This window comes from Pteronotus mesoamericanus, unplaced genomic scaffold, assembly GCF_021234165.1.
Source record: "Pteronotus mesoamericanus isolate MK-2021 breed Mesoamerican mustached bat unplaced genomic scaffold, CSHL_Meso_final contig_56, whole genome shotgun sequence".
Taxonomy (NCBI): Eukaryota; Metazoa; Chordata; class Mammalia; order Chiroptera; family Mormoopidae; genus Pteronotus; species Pteronotus mesoamericanus.
Genome location: NW_026555201.1, coordinates 10,409,076 through 10,430,081, shown reverse-complemented (window position 1 = coordinate 10,430,081; position 21,006 = coordinate 10,409,076). Strand labels below are relative to the sequence as shown.

The following is a 21,006-nucleotide window of genomic DNA, read 5'->3' as shown; positions in this document are numbered from 1 at the left end:
GGTTATCAGATTGACTGTTTCGGTATCTAAGTGCTCGTGTTCAAGTAACCCTTATTTAACTTAATAATTATGGCTCCAAAGCACAAAAGCAGTGATACTGGCAACTCGGATATGCCAAAGAGAAGCTGTTAAGGGCTTCCTTTAAGGGAACAGATGAACGTTCTTAATAAGGAAAGAACTATTGTATGCAACCCTTTAAGATCCCTATAACCATAAACCCCAAATCATTGATAAAATGATTATTCCCATTTTACAGAAGTAAGACAAAGAGTCTGCCTTTCTAACAAGTTCCCAAGTGATGCTGATGCTGTCCCTGGGCCACAGTTTTTCTAGGTTCTAGATCTTCAGCCTTCAATCGTCTGCACTCCCTACCTCCATTCTCTGATTGACCCCCTCCTCAATGTGCTTCCCCTCCAACCCAGCGTGAACTCTAAGGGCAGTACTTTCAACCATGCTTTGCCCCTCTGTCTTTCTGGATCAACAGCCTTGGCAATCTGCATCCCTGTACTGATAAAACCTCCAGTATCCAGCCACAGAACACTAAAGGAAACCATGCAACGGCCACTGTTTTTATAACAAATATTTGATTTCTAAGTCAAATCAGCAATCCTTCCCTTTGTTCCTCGTCAGTTCCCTTTCCCATTCCTTATTGTGACTTTGCCTAAATCTAACTACTTCCCTCAAGGCCCATACCGCCTCCTTTCAGGATTCAGTGAACACGATGTAAGGAGAACCTCTCTGAGCCATTTTTAGAAGTCACATTTAGCGTAGTAACTGCTGCATATCTTTTTTAAAAAATCCACTAAAAAATCCAAGAATATCACGGCTCATACCCCGAAAGGTGGTGAGTTTGATTGCTGGTCAAAACACATCCCTAGGTTGAGGGTTTAATCCCTGGCGGGTCAGGGTGCATATGGGAGGCAACCAATTCATGTTTCTCTCTCACACCAATATTTCTCTCTCTCTCTCTCTCTCTCTCGCCCATCCTCTCTCTCTAAAATCAATACACATATCCCCCAGTGAGGTTTAAAAAAAAAAAATCCAACAATATCATATTAAAATTTTCCAACTCTTAGAAAATTTTGCTTAATTAAACTAGATTATTTCTTTAAGAAACACCTCACACAATGAACCAGATCATGGCACGCTGTAGCCTTAGTTCTTAGACCTCTGTGCTCTGCTGCCTGGGATACCTAAGAGCTCAATTCTATAATAGTATCTATCTGCCACAAAAAGGGGCGTGCAAACTCTGGAAGGCACATTCAATTCACTTAAGGCACTTTAAAAACAATATTTTTCCTGGGCCTCGATGAGAGAAATCTCGTTCAATTCATTTGGAGTGGGCCCCCGGCACCACAATTTTTAATCTGTTGAAGAGGGATGTTACTGCAAGTCAGTGATTTTCAAACTTTTTATAATCGTAGTACCTTGGCACGAGTCCCTTGTTACCCTGACAGGTAATGCGTGGCAGGTGTATGAGGTCTCTGCCCGTACCACAAACTGCCTCAGGTTTTGATGAAGTCCTTTTTCTCCCCGGTGTAAACACAGACCACCCAACCTGTCCAGAAAGAAGCATTTTAGGAAGAGAGAACGGAAACTGACCGAGGAAGGATTAGTGGAGGGAGCGCTGGATTTACAAATAGTGACTCTGCTCTCTAATACGTGATTTCCAGTTTTAAATTTAACTGATTACTCAAATCTCCTACACCACATGCATTTGTTGGAAATTGTCCTGGACCCCCATTTGACAGCATTTAAAACTTTTACACATATGCATTCTTCTTTCTGAAATCCCACGCGACTTCAGAACAGGGCTGAGGAGCCTGGCGCGGCTGGGGGCGCGGTCCCAGCGACTCCGGCCGCAGAGACAGACCCCCCTAAGAGCCGGTGCCGGACACTCGGCACCCCGACCTCGCGCTGCTCTTCCTGGGGCGCCAGGTGAGCCGGAGGCGCGCCGGCCCGCAACGCCCAGCGTGGGAAATCCGCCGACCTTTTATTATTTCCAAATTTGCAGCAGCCAGACACCCTCGGCAGCGCGCCCACGACCCCATCAGCGACTGGAATTGTGACAGAGCGGGGGACACACTTCAAACCAACAAAGACTAAAGCGGCTGCCCATCCGCACAGCCCAGCGCGCCCCTGCAACCCATGGCGGCAGGAGCGCCGGGTCGTCCAGGTGCGAAGGCAGAGGCGTCCTGGCCCACGCGTCCGGGCTCCGCCCAGGAGGAGCCCCACGGCGCCTGAATGGGCAGGAGGGACGTCAGTCAGGACACGGGAGCGGGTCCTGGGAGTGCCCGCCCCCTAGCCGAGCTATAATGACTGGCCCGGGCTGGCGGCCGCGGGCGGGTGAAGGTGCGCGCTTGTGCCGGGGTGAGGTTGAGGGCGCGCGCGGCCGGGTGCCACTGCCGCAGCTGCCGGGCAGCGACTCGCAGCGGGGACTCGGGGAGGGAAGGAAGGGGCGGCGGGGGGCGGTGAGATGGAGGGTATCCCACGCTGCCCATGTTCCGGTTGCCCTAACTCCCGAAGGTGTTGCTTCCAACTTTCACCTCCTTAGGAAGCAGGAAACGATAGTGTCAGGATATCTGACACTAGAGTGGCAGTGCCGGATCTAGTAACGCCCATACTACCCCCCCGCCCGCTACTCCCACCCCCCAGTCCCTTGTCTGGTCTCAGCTTTATTATCATTTTTATTCATCTCTAGAACATGGACTTCGCCTGCCTTTGGCTAGGGCTGCTGCTGCCTTTGGTAGCTGCGCTGGATTTCAGCTACCACCACCAGGAAGAGATGGAAGAGTTTTTGAAGAAGGTTGCCCAAAACTACAGTTCTATCACTCACTTACACAGTATTGGGAAATCTGTGAAAGGTAGGGTCCGTCTTGCGCACTTTTCCAAACCTTGCTTTCATTCATTAAATATGCCTTAGCTTCGTGTCCCCTCTCTATGAAGCTACTCAGAGGAGCGCCAAGCGGGTACATCAATGCCTTGGCGGTTGTTTTCTGCTTTTTGTGTATTGTGTTGCTTTATTTTGTCAGGGGAGTAGTAACAGGATGACCTGAGTTTTACTAAATGCTTCTGCTGTCATTCGATGTCATTGAGTCCTAGGAGTGAACGGCGCTCTGTCTTTTTGGGTCTTGCAAACATCGGTTGCCTGGAATGTGTATTTTAGTTATTTTTCTAGATAAGCCTCTGCCAGAGAAGTCAGTCCGTTTATCCATCTCAGGTTTCCCTTTTTGTTGACTTTTTAAAATATGATTCGGACTGTTTGTTAATATCACGTCTAAAGGTCTCTTTTGAACTAAAATAGTGCAGTTCTGTTGATGAGATTTCCTTGTCATGTATAATTAGCCGAAATGCTTAAAGTTAAGCAAAACTATATGGCTCTGATACTGTTAAAGGCTGTTTTTAAAATCATCCATTTGAGTAAGACAATTGCTGGATAATAAATATACATTAAGAGTAATTGGTACTACTTCTGGATTTTTCATTGCTTTATTGATTTAATTTAGAAACTATATGAAGTATAAATATACAACTTTATATTAAGGAGTTATCATTTTTATAGATGGGGATGTTGAATTATAAAGATATTAAGTATTTTGCCCAAGATCACCCCGATGGTAAGTTTTATAACCTGGGTTGGCACCCAGATCACTACTTCAAGGCTTGGACATTGGGGCAAGGCAAACTCTTCTACCAGATATTACTTCTTAATCCTTTTTAACTGCATTGGTACCTGCAAAGAGATTACTGGAAATCTTAGTGCTTAAATCAAAAGTTTTCTCAAGTTTATGGAGTTTGGATCTCAACTTTTTAAAACTTCAAACCCTACATGGATTTTAGCTCTTAGCTTTTCAGCCCATTGGGAGTCTCTGAATTACCATATTCTTCCTCTTTCCTCACAAAGCTTTTTATATTAAAGAAGAGGCATTACATACATTTACTTGTGTGCAATGCAAAATAAAAATCCTGGGCTTACCTGTATAATGGTACCTTTGTTTTTAAATAACATCGCCAAAGAGCTGGTGCCAGAATTACTCTGCATTGCTCTATAATCTAAAATTATAGAGGTTGGATGTATGAGAAATCATACCTTGAATCAGCATATGTATTCAGCCTTTTGAAATCACTTCCCCCTGAGGTTAGAGAGGAGCAATTTTAAAAGATCTAAGAATGCTAATTATATTAATAAAGGAAATATAGAACACAACTAGCTTGAGTTATTGTTCAGTCATCGTTTAAACCACAAAATGAGGAGGATGTTGTTCATTTTAAGTACTAAATAAAGTACTAGATTTGGCAAGTTTTTCTTTCTGTAAGCACAAAGTGCTTGTGAAAGAAAGCTGGGGACTCCTTTAATGTGAACCAGCTATTTTGATCTATCCTGCGTGATATCAGACCACAGACTAGCAGGCTTAATTTTTTTCTACTTTGTATGCACTCCTGTGGTTAAAAGACTGAGGAGTTACCATGTAAAAATAACATAACACTAGTGTTCAAATGTTTGCGCTGATTATGTTCTGAATAATTACTCAGATTAAGAAAAATCCCAAATCTGCTATTAGGTTCCTGGTGGTAGGGTAAACTACACCCTTGCAGCTGGGAGTCAGTTGCCACTATTTCTGCATATTATTAGCATGAGCATTGAAAGACAGTGCTCCTTTGTTGGCGCTCTTCACTAGACAGGCAATTTTTCCTGGCCAACCTGCCCTCTAGTGCAGGAGCGCTGATCTCTTTTCCCTTGTTGTCAAATTAAAAAAAAAAAAAAAAAAGTGACAACAGACCAACATAACAATAGCCATTGGTGTGAATGAATCAAAATTATACCTATTTTTTTTGGTCAGATTGGCAAAAAAAATAACATTTTTTGGTGTGCCGCAGAATTTTAGTAGTTTCTGTGTGCCATGAGATTAAAAAAAAGTTAAAAATAGCTGCTCTAGTATAAGTTTGCTTCGCAAATAGGATTTATCATACATGATATTTACTTTTATTTTTGTTATGAATATGGGTAACTTACCCAGAAGGGAAAGTAATATACCTACCTTGCCAAATACATTTTCAAATTTTTGTAAATGAGTATTTCATATATTTTCATTGTTGTGATAATGGATTCCATTCTACTTTTTTTTCTCCAATTCTCATTATTTTATCATATATTTCCATGAATTGACAGTCTACAGATGTGAATTAGTTGCTATATAGTATTTTATCCTCTTGATTATCTGAATTTTCTTAGTCATTCACTTCACTGAGGCATCTGTATAGTTTCTGATAACTTTTTTACAAATAGTGATCCTATAAAACCATCAACACATGTCATGATAAGTACCTTCTATTATATTCAATTTTTTTTTCAGTTTTTTATTGAACGTGTTTCAAACCCAGAGAAAAGTTGAGTACATGTATACCTTTCACCTAGGTTCCAGACACAGTAGACTGGCAGACTGACCATATTTCAGTTGAATCTTTTGGAGAAACCCCACTACCTAATAACATAGTAAAGAAAATCTACATGAAACAAAAGAAGCAACTCAAACAAACAAAACAAAACAAAAAACCTGACAACTGAGTAGAGAAAAATCAGTAAAAGTACAATGTTCATTGGATCCCTCTGCTGTTCAGTTAAAGAAGCTTATCCCCCTTTCTCCCCTTTTTGAAATTTTAACCTTTATGTAGCAGGATGCCTGGAACATATTCAGTAATTTATATGTTAGATGGATTGAATATTTGCTGAGTGAATGCCTTGTGAAGCAAAGATGTGTGTCATTTGCTCTCTACCATTAGTAGTCTGCTTTAAAATACAAATGTATTGCTGGGAGGGGCGCAGATGATGAATCCACCAGTGGTGGATAAAAATTTGGGAGGGATATCTTGGGAGTGAGGAGTCCCAGCCCCACACCAGGCCCCCTCAGCCCAGAGTTCCAGTGCCAGAATGATGAATCCCCAAAACTTCTAGCTGCAAAAACCAGCGGGGATAGAGTCAATGGAAGAAACTGCTAGAGTTCTAAGTGGTTTCTCTTAAAGCAGCCACATAAGGACTCACTTACTCAGATTCACTCCCTCTGAGCTCCAGCACCAGGGTAGCACCTTGAAAGGTACCAGTGGCATACAGGGAGGAAGTGAAGTGTCTGGCATCAAGACGAGCAGAGGCTATTATCCCTTTTCTGCATCCTCCCCCCAACAGAGCCATGAAGCCTGCAGGCTAGTGCCATATCTGAGACTCCATCAACCTGGGTAACACTGCCCTGCTCTGAAGATCCCCAGAGACTCCGTCCCACCCAACTTATAGGCCCATCCTGGCTGCTTTTCCATATGAATGGCTGGTCTTGGCTCATACTTCACAACTTCCTAAATCCTCTCAAACATGCAACAGCCAGCGTCAGTGAGCGCTCAGTCCCTGTGCCCCTTGCTAAGTGGCCCTAGGCCTGGCACTAGCAGCAGCCAGCATAGATTCACAGCTTGGCTTTGCTTAGGAATCTCCAAGCCCAGCACAAGTAGCAGCCATCTCAGACTGCTTTATAGCTCAGGAAGGGTGGTCCCAGGCAAATCACAGGTGGTGGCTGACCTTGGCCTGCACCACTTGGGAAATCTCAAAGCCTGAGCAACCAGGGGACAGCTACAGACCATATCAGAGCACCAGCACCCTGCCCCTGCACAGCTGATCCTCCACAGAGGATGGAAGTTGGTGGTCAATGGTCTCAGTCCTTGCAGCTGACTGGCCTGGTAAATGCCTCCCATTGACCTGACAACAGCAATCAAGCCTCAACTACAAAAGGAGGGTGTATCACAAAGAGTGCACCTCAAGCACCCAGTTTGGGTGATAGAGGAGGCTGTGGTACTGAATTTTACAGGACACCTACTATGTTAGACCACATTACCAAGACATGGAGTTGAAGCAGCTCTATCTAATACATAGAAACAACACAGGGAGGCTGCCAAAATGAGGAGACAAAGAAACATGGCCCAGATGAAAGAACAGATCAAAACTCCAGAAAAAGAGCTAAATGAAATGGAGATAAGCAATCTATCAGATGCAGAGTTCAAAACACTGGTTATAAGGATGTTCAAGGAAATTAGTGAGGACCTCAACAGCATAAAAGAGATCGCATAAAAACAAAGGATATACTAAGTGAAATAAAGAACAATTTACAGGGAAACAATAGTAGAGCTGATGAAGCCCAGAATCAAATCAATGATTTGGAACATATGGAAGCAAAACAATCCATCAGAACAACAAGAAGAAAAACAAATTTTAAAAAATCAGGATAATATATGCAGCCCCTGAGGCAACTTCAAGAGGAACAACAGTCACATCATAGGGGTGCCAAAAGGAGAAGAAAAAGAGCAAGAAATTGGAAATCTATTTTTTAAAAAATGAAAGAAAACTTCCCTAATTTGGTAAAAGAAATAGACCTGTAAGTCCAGGAAGCACAGAGTCCCCAACAAGATGGATGCACAGAGGCCCACTCCAAGACACATCATAATTAAAATGTCAAAGTTTAAAGATAAAGAGAGAATCTTAAAAGCAGCAAAAGAAAAGAAGTTACTTACCTACAGGAACTTCTGCCTGAGAAAAGACTGCCACATAAGACTTTTCTTTTGGAGCTCACATAAGACTGCCAGCTGATTTCTCAAAAGAAACTTTGCAGGCTAGTAGGGATTGGCAAGAAACATTCAAAGATGTGAAAAGCAGGGACCTACAGCCAACATTGCTCTATCCAGCAAAGCTATTGTTTAGAATTAAAGGACAGATAAAGAGCTTCCCAGGCAAGAAAAAACTAGAGCTGTTCATCATCACCAAACCATTATTATATGAAATGTTAATGGGACTTATTTATGAAAAAGAAGATGGTTAAAACTATGAACAATAAAATGGCAATAAATACATATCTATGAAAAGTTGAATCTAAAAAACAAACTAAGCAAACAAGAAGAATAGAGACAGAATCATGGATACAGAGAACATTTTGATGGTTGCTGGATGGGAGGGGTTGTAGGGTAATGGGTGAAGAGGTGAGGAGATTCAGAAGTCCAAATAGGTAGTTACAGAATAGCCATGGGGATGTAGAGTACAGTATAGGACATGGAGTAGCCAAAGAACTTATATGCATGACCCATGGACATGAACAATGGCGGAGGGATTGCCCGAGGGAATGGGGCGTGCTGGATAGAGGGGCAAAGGGGATAAAATCCAGGACAACTGTAATAGCATAATCAATAAAATATAATTAAAGAAATAAAATAAAATACAAATGTATTTATTGTGGATTCTCCCTGCTTAACTTTTCACATCCCCAAAAATTAATCCTAGCATCATTTTAAATGAGAATTCCTACAATCTCTCTTTTAAGAATCATGTCTTGCTTAGTACCTTACTTTATCTAATTAAGGAGGGTTGCAAAAGGCAAGGGGTAGATAATACAAACCTCTGTTATCAAATATTTTCCATGAATTAGGTGTTTTAATACATTATTTCAGTCTCAACAACTCAAAGTAGGTATTACCCTCATTTAATGAATAGACCAATTATGGCACAGAGAATTTAACTTGCTGAAAATCACACAACTGATAAACATTAGAGGGAGGATTCAAACTCAGGTTGACCTATCTCCCAAGCACATCTCTTTCCTCTTGAAAGAAGTTGCTCGAATTGACCTGGAGATTATTATGCTAAGTGAAATAAGCCAGTCAGAGAAAGACAAATACCATATGATCTCATTTATATGTGGAATCTAATGAACAAAATAAACTGACAGACCAAATAGAAGCAGAGACATAGATACATGGACCAGACTGACAACTATCGGGGGTGAGGGAGGGAGGGATTGGATGAAAAAAGGTGAGGGGATTAGTCAAAGAACATATATGTATAACCCACAGACACAGACAACTGGGGACATATGTAGTAGTATCAACAGTAAAAGTAAAGTAAAAAAGCAGCTGATAGAGATGTAGATGGTTACACGGAGACTGAGGTTGTTTGTGAAGGGTTTCAGATTCACAGTTTGGGCACATTTGATCTGAAACTACAGCTTCTGCCAAGGAAGTGTTGTCCATTACAATATATTACATTACCCATTAGCCACTTGATTATTGAGCGGCTGAAATGTGACTAGACCAAACTGAGATGTCCTAAAGTGGCTTTGAAGATTTAACAGGAAAAAAAATAAAATTCTCCATTAGTATTTTTTATTGATTACATGTTGAAATGATATTTTAATACATAGGTTAAATAAGAAACACTTAAAATTAATTTCATCTGTTTCTTTTTATCTTTGTTAATGTGATTTTGATTACTAGAACATTTTAAATTACATATGTGACTTTCATTATATTTTGATGGGCTATGTTTATCTAGAGAGAAATTTATTAGTAGTATTTTTCTAGGTACAAAAAGAATTCAAGTTCATTTAGAAAATTTGGAAGATGCAACAAAGCACCAGAAAGAAAATTAAATCTCACCATCCAAAGGAAATGTGCCTTCCCCCCACGATGTGCCAAATACTGGTTTGTCCAGGCCAACATTTTATTTAGAAAATTTTATTTTTAATGCTTGCCTTGTATCTTATCAATGAGTGTACTATTGTTATTTAACCCGTACTCTGATCATGGACATTTAGTTTGCTTCTAAACTTTCCCTCTCATAATCAGTGCCATAGTGAACAGCTTTGTAGCTAAGACAGCAAAAGTTGTCAGAGCACGAGTTTTGGAACCACAGTGTCCATGTTCAAATTCTAGATTCTCTACGTTATAGGCAGTGTAACCCTGGGTTGTTATCATAATTTCTGGCACACAATCAGTGCTACATAAGAGCTACTGTTAAGGATACATTAGCTGCTTTAGGGAGTCCTTTTTCATACATGTAAATTACTGGGTCTTAAGCAGTTTTATGTTATTTCATACATGTGACCAAATTGCCTTCCAAAAAGATTGTATTGGCTTATAATCTCATGAGAATGTATGCTAAAATAAAAACAAGTCTTCCAAATCTTATACTACTCATAAATCAATACTGGCATTAGTGGTTTGAAAGATTACTGGAGTATTTGTCAAAGAGTACAAAGTTTTCATTGTATAAGATGAATATGTCTTAGAGATCTACTGTACAGCATAGTGCCTATAGATAATACTGTATTGTATGCTTAAAATTTTGCTAAGAGGATAGATGTTATGTTGAGGTGATGATGATGAAAGATTCATGCACTATCAATTTTTCATTTTATTTAACACATAAAGGAAAATTTATTTCATGTTTTTTCCCCTGCCAAGAACTTTCACCTTCATATATTCATTCAACAGATATTGATTTAATTCCTCTGCCAGGAGTCTTTATACAATTTCAGATGCTAAAAAGTCTCCCTAGATTTGGCTTAGGTTCCTGCCCCAACGAGGTGTGGACTGTGTTCGCTTATACAGATCTCTCATTGTTTATTGCCCTTGACTGTGTAGATTTTGGCTGGTGATTGGTCCTCAAGGAAAAAAAATCCACAAACATTGTATATTAAATTTTGCATCACTCGATATTTTTTAAGCTATTTGCTGAGTTTACCAAAAGCTACAGTAGCTTAAGTTTTTGTGAGCACTATTGGCAGAAACTGCACTTGCAAATAAAAATAAATGTTTGCCTAAAAAAAATTTTGCAACAATATTTAGTTTTCTGTCACACTGTTTATTTCTCAAATATTGTCATGAAGCCAGTTTGCTTAAGATCCTGTATAAAATGCTCTTTGTGATGTAAAAGAGGGGGACTTATTAAGGACTAAATATCAAGAAAACCACTAACATCTAGAAATTTCAGCTATAATACACATGCTTATGATTTCAAGTTATACTGATTAAGCAAGACTTTCCCCTTCTTAAGTTGAAATGCAAAGTTTTTTTCTGAAACATCTTATAGATACCAGCCTTGTTTTATAACCATTCGGGGTTTTCTAAAGACACGGCTTTTATTTGTTGTTTTCTTATAAGGAAATGACTTAGATTTATCCCGTTTGTAGTATAATTTAAAAGAGAGAATTGAGACAGAGAATATCCTAAAAGTAACACAAAATTTTACTCTACTTTTTTTAAATTTAATTTTAATTTATTTTTTCAAATACATTTGTCTCTGCCTACCCCCCACCACTCTACTTCTTATATCTAGTAACAATTTTTATTCCAAATCTCAGATGTATCTAAACAGAAATACTCTAGGTGCAAGCAAACTTAAAAAAAATAGTAATGACAGCCAATATCAAGTGAATTTTACTATTTGTCTAGCACTTTACATGTATATTTCACTTAATCATTTTAATGATGGTATGAAATACCATTATTATCCCCGCATTTGCATGGAAAGAATTGAGATTAAATGAATTGTCCATAGTTTGTAAATGACAAAGAGGTACTGGAACCAGTCTTGTGCCAAATAGTAAATAAACCCTTAAACCTTCTTTCTGTAGAGAAAATTTTCTCCAGTTATCTTTTTCTCTGTTCTTGTCACCTACCCTCCACTCCTACAGCTTTTCCCCCTAACCCCCGTGATTCTGAAAAAGTCGACAAGCATCCTCTATCACCCATGCATATTAAATGTTTATGGATTTTGTTGTTGTTTTTTAATGTGCATGATCCGTGGAATTTCCTGAACCCTTTTCAGTATTCACAGTTTTATCCAAAGCAGTTTGAATTCCATTTTTTGGTGTAACCTTAATTTTTTTTCTACTTGCAAAAGTCTTGGATTATGAGACAGAAGAAGGCAGAGATTCTGATTTACGCACTTAGGAGACTTACAGGACACCACCCATTCACCAAACTGCATCTTTTGAAAACGGTGGTTTTCATTAAGAGCAGTAGCCCCCCCTAGAGGGAATTTTGGAAATTGAGGGGAGGTTTAGGCCATAGAAGTCTTAGGGGCGGGGGGCGGTCACTCCTAGTACATTCTCCTAATCTTGTTGGCAATGCACAGAATAGTCACCCATAGTGAAAAATTGCCCCCTACACTTTCTGATGCCTTCCACAGGAGAAAGACCAGCTTAGAATGATCTGAGCCGAAAACCAAACTCTGTTTTATGGACATACACAAAATACTTGCCCCTACAATTTTATTATATACTGAACTTTCCAGGGATGTAACTACAGATAAAATGAGTAAAATTTGATTTTGTTTTTCTCCAAACTTGATTGAGAGATGTTTCACATTCATAAAATCCTCACACCCATGAGCACACAACTGAATTAGTCTGCATTTATAACCGATGTGGTCACCGTGATGCTCAAGAACAGTCAGCCTCCTATATCTGCAGGTTCTTCTGCCTTGCTGGATTCAACCGACTGTATATCAAAAACAGTTCTGAAAAGTTACATTGTTGCTGATATATACGATATAGTTAGGTCTACCATGGTTGCATCTGTACTGAACACATACAGACTTCTGTTTTCTTGTCATTAGTCCTTAAAAAATACTTAAAGCAACTATTTACATAGTATTTACATTATTGTATTAAATATTATAAGTGATCTAGATATGATTTAAAGTATTCAGGAGAATGTGCATAAGTTACATGCAAATATTACAGCATTTTATATAAGGGACTTGAGAATCCTTGGATTTTGGTATCCATGCGGGTCCTAGAACCAATCCCCGACGGATATAGAGGGAGGGCTATATTGTAGATAAGCACCTGACTTTTTTATTATGTCTCTTAGTGCACTGTGCCCAAATTTTTATTCTGATACTACATTTTATTATAAGTTGCTTTCCTTTTATTTCTTCTTTATATACAGTGTAAACAGTAAATTGATCTTTTTTAAATTAGGTACTTAATGTTATATTTTCTATGAATTTAATGCCAGCATGGAAAAGGGAGAGTTGCAAAATATTTAACATGAAAAAAGAGTCATAGACTGATAGGGTAAGGAACTGTTAGTTTATATAATCACAGACACAGAGAGCTAATAGAGACCCCCTCCAGATTTAGGCAGCAGCATCAGAAAAGGTGTTTGGTTTCTGTTCTTAATCAACGAATATGTGTGTGTCTGGAGGTAACACTGTGATGACAGCCGTTATCTAGAGTTGAGAGGTGATAACTGCCATTAACTCTGTTTGTATATTTAGAATTTCCCTTTCTCTTAGAGTACAGAGCAACAAAGTATAAAAAGAATCTTAAACCTAAGTAGTAATGGAACTAATATATGCTCACCTGTTATTGTGTTAATAAAGACCTAAAGATTTTTTTAAATTTTAAAATTAAAAAGAAATATTAAATACTAATGTCCATTTGGGTTAGGGGAAGGGAGTTAAATCAAATCTTCCTATCTAATGATTTAAAATAATTGGAACTCTTTCTAATCTCTTCACAGTTTAGTGTAATGTAATATATGGTATAGCAGTTTGCTGAGAGGTTTGTTAAGTCCTAATTTGAGTATGTGTTAAAATAAAACAGACATGAGATGCACATTAAAAATGTTTCTCATCTCTGCATGTCAGATGTTTAAATTAAAGTACAAATTTTCGAGTCTGTGACCTCTCACATACATAACTTCAAACCCGAGGGCTTAGTCTTCACTGCATCAGGAAAACTGCAGCCAACTTCAAACAAGTTGCCTTCAAACTGGCCCCAGAGACTTATCATGAACTTACCCAGAGCTGAAGATAACAGCCTTTTTGGTGGGGTATAAATGCATTAACAATAGTGCTTATGTATTTGAAGGGTTTACCCTATTACAAAGTTCACTAGAAGAAACCAACTATATAAGTAATTCTTCTATTTGTTTAAATTAAGGACTTTCAATTAGATGCTTTCCCAGTTTTTTAAATTTTTCTGACAGGAATCTCTCTGAGGGCACTAGGGCTACACTTACGGCACAACTGAAGTCACGTGAACTGACAGTACCCAAATGCATAACCAAGACTCCTTTCTGACAAAGCACACAGGTATATTATGAATAGAGCAGGTAAAATGTAGCACAATGTTATGTTTTTAGAGCAGGTGTGGATGTGACAGACCATTGGATATTTATTCAGTTCACTGAGGCTTAGTTGAAAATGGTACCAGTAAAAACTGGAAGCTGTTTTCTAGTCTCCTGGGCGGAGTTAGAATCCCGCATTCCTCTCCCCGAGTAGCTCTAGCTACGCTGCACCTGCAGAGAAGGGACCAGGCTCCGTTCATCCTGTCTCCTAGGCCAATACATGCTCAAATGTGACAATCTAAGGGTGAAAGCTGAAGAGTCTTTCCATGTGCAGTAAATGAAACATGAATGTAAATATACTTTCATACAGTGTAGTATGTTATTATTTGGTATAAGTATATAGGATGTATATTTTTATATATACTTTTCTATAATTACATATACTCTATGTAACTTTATGTGATAACTATGAAATTACACATATTGTATAGTAAGTACTTTAGTCTTTCAGGGAAATGGATTTTTTTTGCAATGTAAACATTTTTTGGCTAAAATTATTTTACGGTAAGTAATGTGATAACTTGGAGAGGCATAATTTGAGGACCTCATTCTGCCACAGCTCCAGATAAATTCCTGGTGTGGAGGAGGCAGCGGGGAAGTTAGTGTGTTTCAGGAGGTAAAGAGGACAATGAGTTATTCGCTGACAAGCCTAACGCTGTTCTTCCCCCACCCCTCAGCCCCACCAAACCTACCCAACATGCATCAAAAGAAGAGAGGGTAAATACAGGATACACACACACCCCTCCATTAAGAAGAGTTTAAGTAAATATCCCTGGTTTTATCTCAACAGCACAAGAATAATTGAAGTGTCTATTTAGAGAATGTAAAAATAGAGAAATGGAACACGTGATGAAGGCTTTCCCCCAAAAAAGTTAAACAGAGATTTGAAACCCCTCAATTTTAAGGTCTTTTTTCTCTCCATACTCAGCAATGTTGTATAGATTTAAGGTGAAGGCAGCCAACATGTTTAATTATTCTTGCTGTGAGTGGTTCAGAAATGCACATGTTTTAGAAATACACGGTTAGATGGGGTGCTGAAGGTATCTTAGCTTTAATTTTTAGTCCCTTTTTCACTCCCATGCCATTGTTGGCAACTCAGTAAAGTCCAACCACTAACTTCTTTCATTATTTTAATTAAGTTTTATTGATTATGCTATTACAGTTGTCCCAATTTTTCCCCTTTGCCACCCTCCACCCAGCACCCCCCACTCTCTCAGACCATCACCCCTCATTGTTCAGGTCCATACCCTTACCTTCACCTTATACACATTGTTCATGTGTATAAGTCTGTTGGCTACTCCATGTCCTATACTGTATTTTACATCCCCATGGCTATTCTGTAACTACCTATTTGGACTTCTGAATCCCCTCACCTCTTCACCCATTGCCCCATACACCCCTCCCATCTGGAAACCATCAAATGCTCTCTGTTTCCATGATTCTGTCTCTATTCTTCTTGTTTGCTTAATTTGATTTTTAGATTCAGTTGTTGATAGGTATGTATTTATTGCCATTTTATTGTTCATAGTTTTGACCTTCTTTTTCATAAATAAGTCCCATTAACATTTCATATAATAATGGTTTGGTGATTGTGAACTGCTCTAGTTTTTTCTTGTCTGGGAAGCTCTTTATCTGCCCTTTGATTCTAAATGATAGCTTTGCTGGGTAGAGCAATGTTGGCTGTAGGTCCCTGCTTTTCATGCCTTTGAATGTTCCTTGACAGTCCTTACTAGGCTGCAAAGTTTCTATTGAGAAATCAGCTAGCTGACAGTCTTATGGGAACTCCCCTGTAGGTAAGTAACTTCTTTTCTTTTGCTGCTTTTAAGATTCTCTCTTTATCTTTAAACTTTGACATTTTAATTATGATGTGTCTTGGAGTGGGTCTCTTTGCATCCATCTTGTTGGGGACTCTGTGCTTCCTGGACTTACAGGTCTATTTCCTTTACCAAATTAGGGTAGTTTACTTTCATTATTTTTCCAGATCGGTTCCCAGTTTCTTGATCTTTTTTTTCTCCTTCTGGCACCCCTGTGATGTGACTGTTGCTCCTCTTGAAGTTGTCCCACGGGCTGCTTACACTATCCTTGTTTCAGAGGGGTTTTTTGTATTATTTTTTCTTCTTGTTGTTCTGATTGGTTGTTTTTTGTTTCCTTATGTTCCAAGTTACTGATCTGATTCTCAACTTCATCCACTCTACTGTGGTTTCCCTGTAAATTGTTCTTTATTTCAATTAATACATCCTTCATTTCTGACTGGATCTTTTTATGCTCTTGAGGTTGTCACTAAGTTGCTTGAATATCCCTATAACCAGTGTTTTGAACTTTGCATCTGATAGATTGCTTATCTTCATTTGTTTAGTTCTTTTTCTGGAGTTGTGATCTGTTCTTTCCTCTGGGCCATGTTTCTTTGTCTTCTCATTTTGGCAGCCTCTCAATATTTGTTTATATGTATTAGGTAGAGCTGCTTTGACTCTGTGTCTTGGTAATGTGACTTAACATAGTAGGTGTCCTGTAAAATTCAGTGGCACAGCCTCCGCTATCACCCACGCTCGATTTTCAAGATGCACCCTTTGTGTGGGCTGAGTACAGCCTTCTCTTGTCGTTGAGCCTTGACTGCTGTTGTCAGGTCAATGGGAGGCATTTACCCAGGTCAGTCAGCTGCAAGGACTGGCTGTGACCACCAGCCTCCCCCTCTGTGGAGGATCAGCTGCGCAAGGGCAGAGTGGTTGTGCTTTGACATGATTTGTAGACAGTGGACATGGGTGCTCAGGCTCTGGGGTTTCATAGGTGGTCAGCCCCGACCTGTGTTCTGCCCAGGACCACCCTGCCTAAAGCAGTCTGAGAGGGCTGCTACTTGTGCTGGGCTTGGAGATTCCCAGACGAAGCCAAGCTGTGAATCTATGCTGGCTGCTGCTAGTGCCAGGCCTGGGGCCACTGAGCAAGGGGCATGGGGACTGGGGGCTCACTGAGGTTGGCTGTTGCTTGTTTGAGAGGATTTAGGAAGCTGTGAAGTATGAGCCAAGACCAGCCATTCATATGGAAAAGCAGCTTGGGTGGGCCTGTAAGTGGGGTGGGACAGAGTCTCGGGATCTTCAGAGCAGTGTTAACCAGGTTGAAAGAATCTGAGATATGGTACCAGCCTGCCAGCTCTGTGGCTCCATTGGTAGAAGGGATCAGAAAATGGACAATGGCCTCTTCCTGCCTTTCTGTCTGGGAGAAAGCTGTCCACCAGCTCTCGCCCTAATGCCAGATACTTCACTTTCTCCCTATAAGCCACTGGCGCCTTGCAAGCTGCTACCCTGGTGCTGGAGCTCAGAGGGAGTAAGTCTGAGGAAGTCCCTGTATAGTTCAGTTAAGAACTGTTTGAGACTCCAGAAGTTTCTTCCACCAGCTTAATCCCTGCTGGTTTGCAGCCAGAAGTTATAGGAACTTCCTTTCCTGGCACTTGGACCCTGGGCTGGAAGGCCTGGTGTGGGGCTGGGATTCCTTGCTCCCAAGGTATCCCTCCTAAATTTTTGTCCACAACACATGGATATGGGACCAGCCCTTTCTGCATCTCTGCTTCTCCTACCAGTCTGGATGGGTGTGGTTTCTTTAATCCTGTAGTTGTCAGACTTCCATTCAGCTTGATTTCTGATGGTTCTGAGTGAGAGTTGTTCTCTATTTTAGTTGTAATTTTAGTGTGGTTTTTCTAGGAGGCAAGCCAGTGTTTACCCATGTTGCCATCTTGACTGGAAGTCCTTAAAATTCTTTTAAAGGAGAGTATTCACTCTTGTGAAAGTGTAAACACCTGGGGACAGGTGAGAAGCACAGGTTATTTTAGCATGTGGCAATTTCACAGAAGCTTTCCCATTATTTTGTCCCATTACTCTAATGGACTCAGATGACAAATATTACTGTACTAGAGATAACCTAGAGATAAGCCTAGCTGATTTATCGTTTGTTACTAGTAAGCTCCTTTCTACGCATAAAGAAATAGAAAAACAAATTGGGAAATACCACATTCTAGCCTTAAATATTTAATTGGGCTTGGTCATCTTTTGAGTTTTAAGAACTTGTACTTCTTAATGTACAAAATGTGTTTTCAGACTCTATCATGTAGAGGCAGAGGGTGAGCGCTAAGGCCTGGAGCTGGAATGGGTGCTCTGTGCTCTGTGGAAAAGAGACCAGTGGGGCTGAAGCACAGAGAGCCGGGGCCGAGGTGCTGGACGGAGCGGGAGTGAAGCGGGTGCCAGGGACGGTCCGCAGAGTGCCTCATAAGCCAGTCAGACACGGAGAGTTTGAATTCTGCTCTAAGGATAGACTTAAGGAAGAGTTTGAGGCAGAATGATGTCATCTGGTTAGGTCTGGAAAAACAAAATTTTGGCTGCTGACTGGAGAATTACTCAGGAGCAAGTATGGATGCAGGGAGAAAAATCCAAATAGAGTAATCCAGGCAAACATTGATGGTGATTTGGATTAGATAATGAAAGAAGTGGGGGGATTCCACTTCTGGAGATTATGTTTTGGAAATAAAACCAACAATACTTGTTAATGGATTAGAAGGAGGGTGGGCAGAAAAAAATTAAACATCCAGGATGACCTTTAAGATTTCTATTTGAGCAACTGAGAGTATGAGTTTTGTCTACCAAGATGGGAAAAACTGGAAGAGGACAAGTTTGGGGTGAAATCATGAGCTCTGATTTAAACAATTTTTTAGAAGTTTGAAATCCGGAGTAGATGTATAGCGGGCACCTCCAGAGGACATTTGGGTATGTGTATGGAGTCTGGGGGAGAGGCTGGGCTGTTAAAATAAATTGGAGAGTCATCAACGTATAGATGGTATTGAGACCCACGGGACTAATAAACTAACCTAGAGAATGGAAATAAAAGAAGGCAGGAATAGAGCTGTAGGACAACATACCATTTAGAGTCTGGTGGAGATAGAAGCCAACAAAGGAAATGAAAAGAAAACCAGCAGTGAGGCAGGAAGAGAACAATGAGTGGTGTCACAGGCATCAAGAAAGGGCAGCAGTTCAAGAAGGAGGCTGTTTCGGGGTCCCATGACCACCCACTAGTGAATTGCTAGGACTAACCACTCAGTATAAAGTCACACTCACAGCTAAGCGTTATTAAGCAGAGGGTACAGCGTAGGAACAGCACGATAATGATATATATGGGCAGAGATGAGAGAAGCCAGGATAGGCTTTCTTCTTCTCCCTCGGGGAGGATCCCACAGGTGATGTCTCTCTCCAACTGTGAACTGCACCTCCAGCCGGGGGAGCCAACTCCAGTCTCAGCAGTGCAGAGCCCTTCCAGGGAGCGGGTCAGCGAGCTGTGCAACCAGCCAGGGCGCAGACCCACACTGGGTACCAGGTGCATATCAGGAATCTTCATGTTTCCTTTAAACAGTGCTTTCAGTCAGCTTGGTACATCCTGACCCACTGACTTGGTGGTACGAAGTAACATCATTAACTAGTGAACATTTCAGGAGCTTAGTGCTCAGTTTGGTTAGGGTCCTCCCTGTGACTGCAGGTGTTCTCGGAGATAAGGCAGAAGTGAATGGAACAGACTGACGGTGTCAGTTCTTTCCTTGCTGAGGTCATCGTTAACCATGTTGAATGCTGCTGGAAGTGAAAACTGAGAGCCATAAAGTTAAGTGAAAGATCTTAAGGGATGGTTAGTTAAATTCTATTTTTGTCTAGACAGATTGATTTAATTTACTCAGCAAACATTTATTGAACACTTAACGTAGTTTGTGACATGAGGCCTAGCAATATGGAGGTGAGAAATGTGGCTCCTGCCCTGGCGGAGTTGACCGGCTGAGGGGTGAGTGGGAGGGAAGGGTCACTCCGTAGATACAGATGTGATTGGCCCCGTGGGCATCTGTGGCACTGACACCAAAAGGATAAATAGAAGCCAGCCAGGTGAAAGGGAGGAAGCAAGGCAAGAAATAGCATGTCGAAAGGCCTGGGAGTGAAGGAGCAAATGGACCTTGAGGAGCCCAGGAAATTCAGTGTTCCGCAAGGCGGGCAGGTCATGGAAGAACTTGTACCGTTGGTGAGGACTTTGTTTCATCCAAGGGGAGTCATAATCATTCTAGGGATTCATGCATGATCAGAAAATAGGAACATTTTTCTGGTGGCAAAATTTCTGATAGTTTTATCGTTCATCTTGCATTACAATAAAGATTCCCTTTAAGAAATAAGGCAGAACAGCAATTTCTGAAAATAGAATTTTCTATTTCTATTAAAAAATAGAAGAGTGAGAAAATACAAGCACACCAGGGCGAGTAAACCAAAACAGCAACGAGAGATTATTAAATCTGTAGAAGTAGTAACAGTTCCTAAGAACAATCAGTGTGAAGAATTCTGATTTAAATACCATAATGGGCTCAAATTGTTCACTTAGAAGTAATTTATTTTTACCATTAGAACTTCTTAGAAATATTTCAAGTGTGTCACACAGTGTCTTTTCACTCTCGCAGAACACAGATCACGCAAAAAGAAATGTTTCTTTAATCAGAAATTTTGTAGATAAATTCCATGTATGCGAACCATACAGAAACTGATCAATATGAGCTAAATCTATAATTCAAAGAGAAATGCCAGAGTATCTAGGAACAGGTAATTTTTTCCTTGCTGTATTGAGATATAATTGACGTATAACATTGTGTAAGCTTAAAGTGTATGATGTGATGATTTGATACACACATATATTACAAAATGATCATAATAAGGTTAGTTAACACATCCTTTGCCTCATTTAATTACTATTTTCTGGTCCTGGTAGTGAGAACATCTAAGATCTACTCTTTTAGTAACTTTCAAGCATATAATACAATATTGTTAACCTATAGTCACTATGCTATACATGAGCTCCTCAAAACTTACTTATCTTATAACTGGAATTTTGTACCCTTTGACCAATACTTTTGCATTTCCCCCAACCCATGTCCCCTGGTAACCATCATTCTACTCTGTTTCTGTAAGTTCAGCTTTTTTAGATTCCACATATAAGTGAAATCATGCAGTGTTTGTCTTCCTCTGACTTCTTGCACGTAGCCTAATGCTAAGTTTCACCCAT

General features: G+C 40.2%; 1 protein-coding gene across 1 annotated transcript in view; it reads left to right on the top strand.

Annotated features, from left to right (window-relative positions):
* The first annotated feature begins 2,342 nt into the window (after window positions 1-2,342).
* Window positions 2,343-21,006, top strand: part of CPM (carboxypeptidase M) — a 79,577-nt gene continuing 60,913 nt past the window's right edge. Inside the window, exons 1-2 of the mRNA XM_054580083.1 lie at window positions 2,343-2,370; window positions 2,702-2,864. Of these exons, the coding sequence (XP_054436058.1) occupies window positions 2,705-2,864 (160 nt within the window). The 5' untranslated portion in view covers window positions 2,343-2,370; window positions 2,702-2,704. The remainder of the gene's footprint in view (window positions 2,371-2,701; window positions 2,865-21,006) is intronic.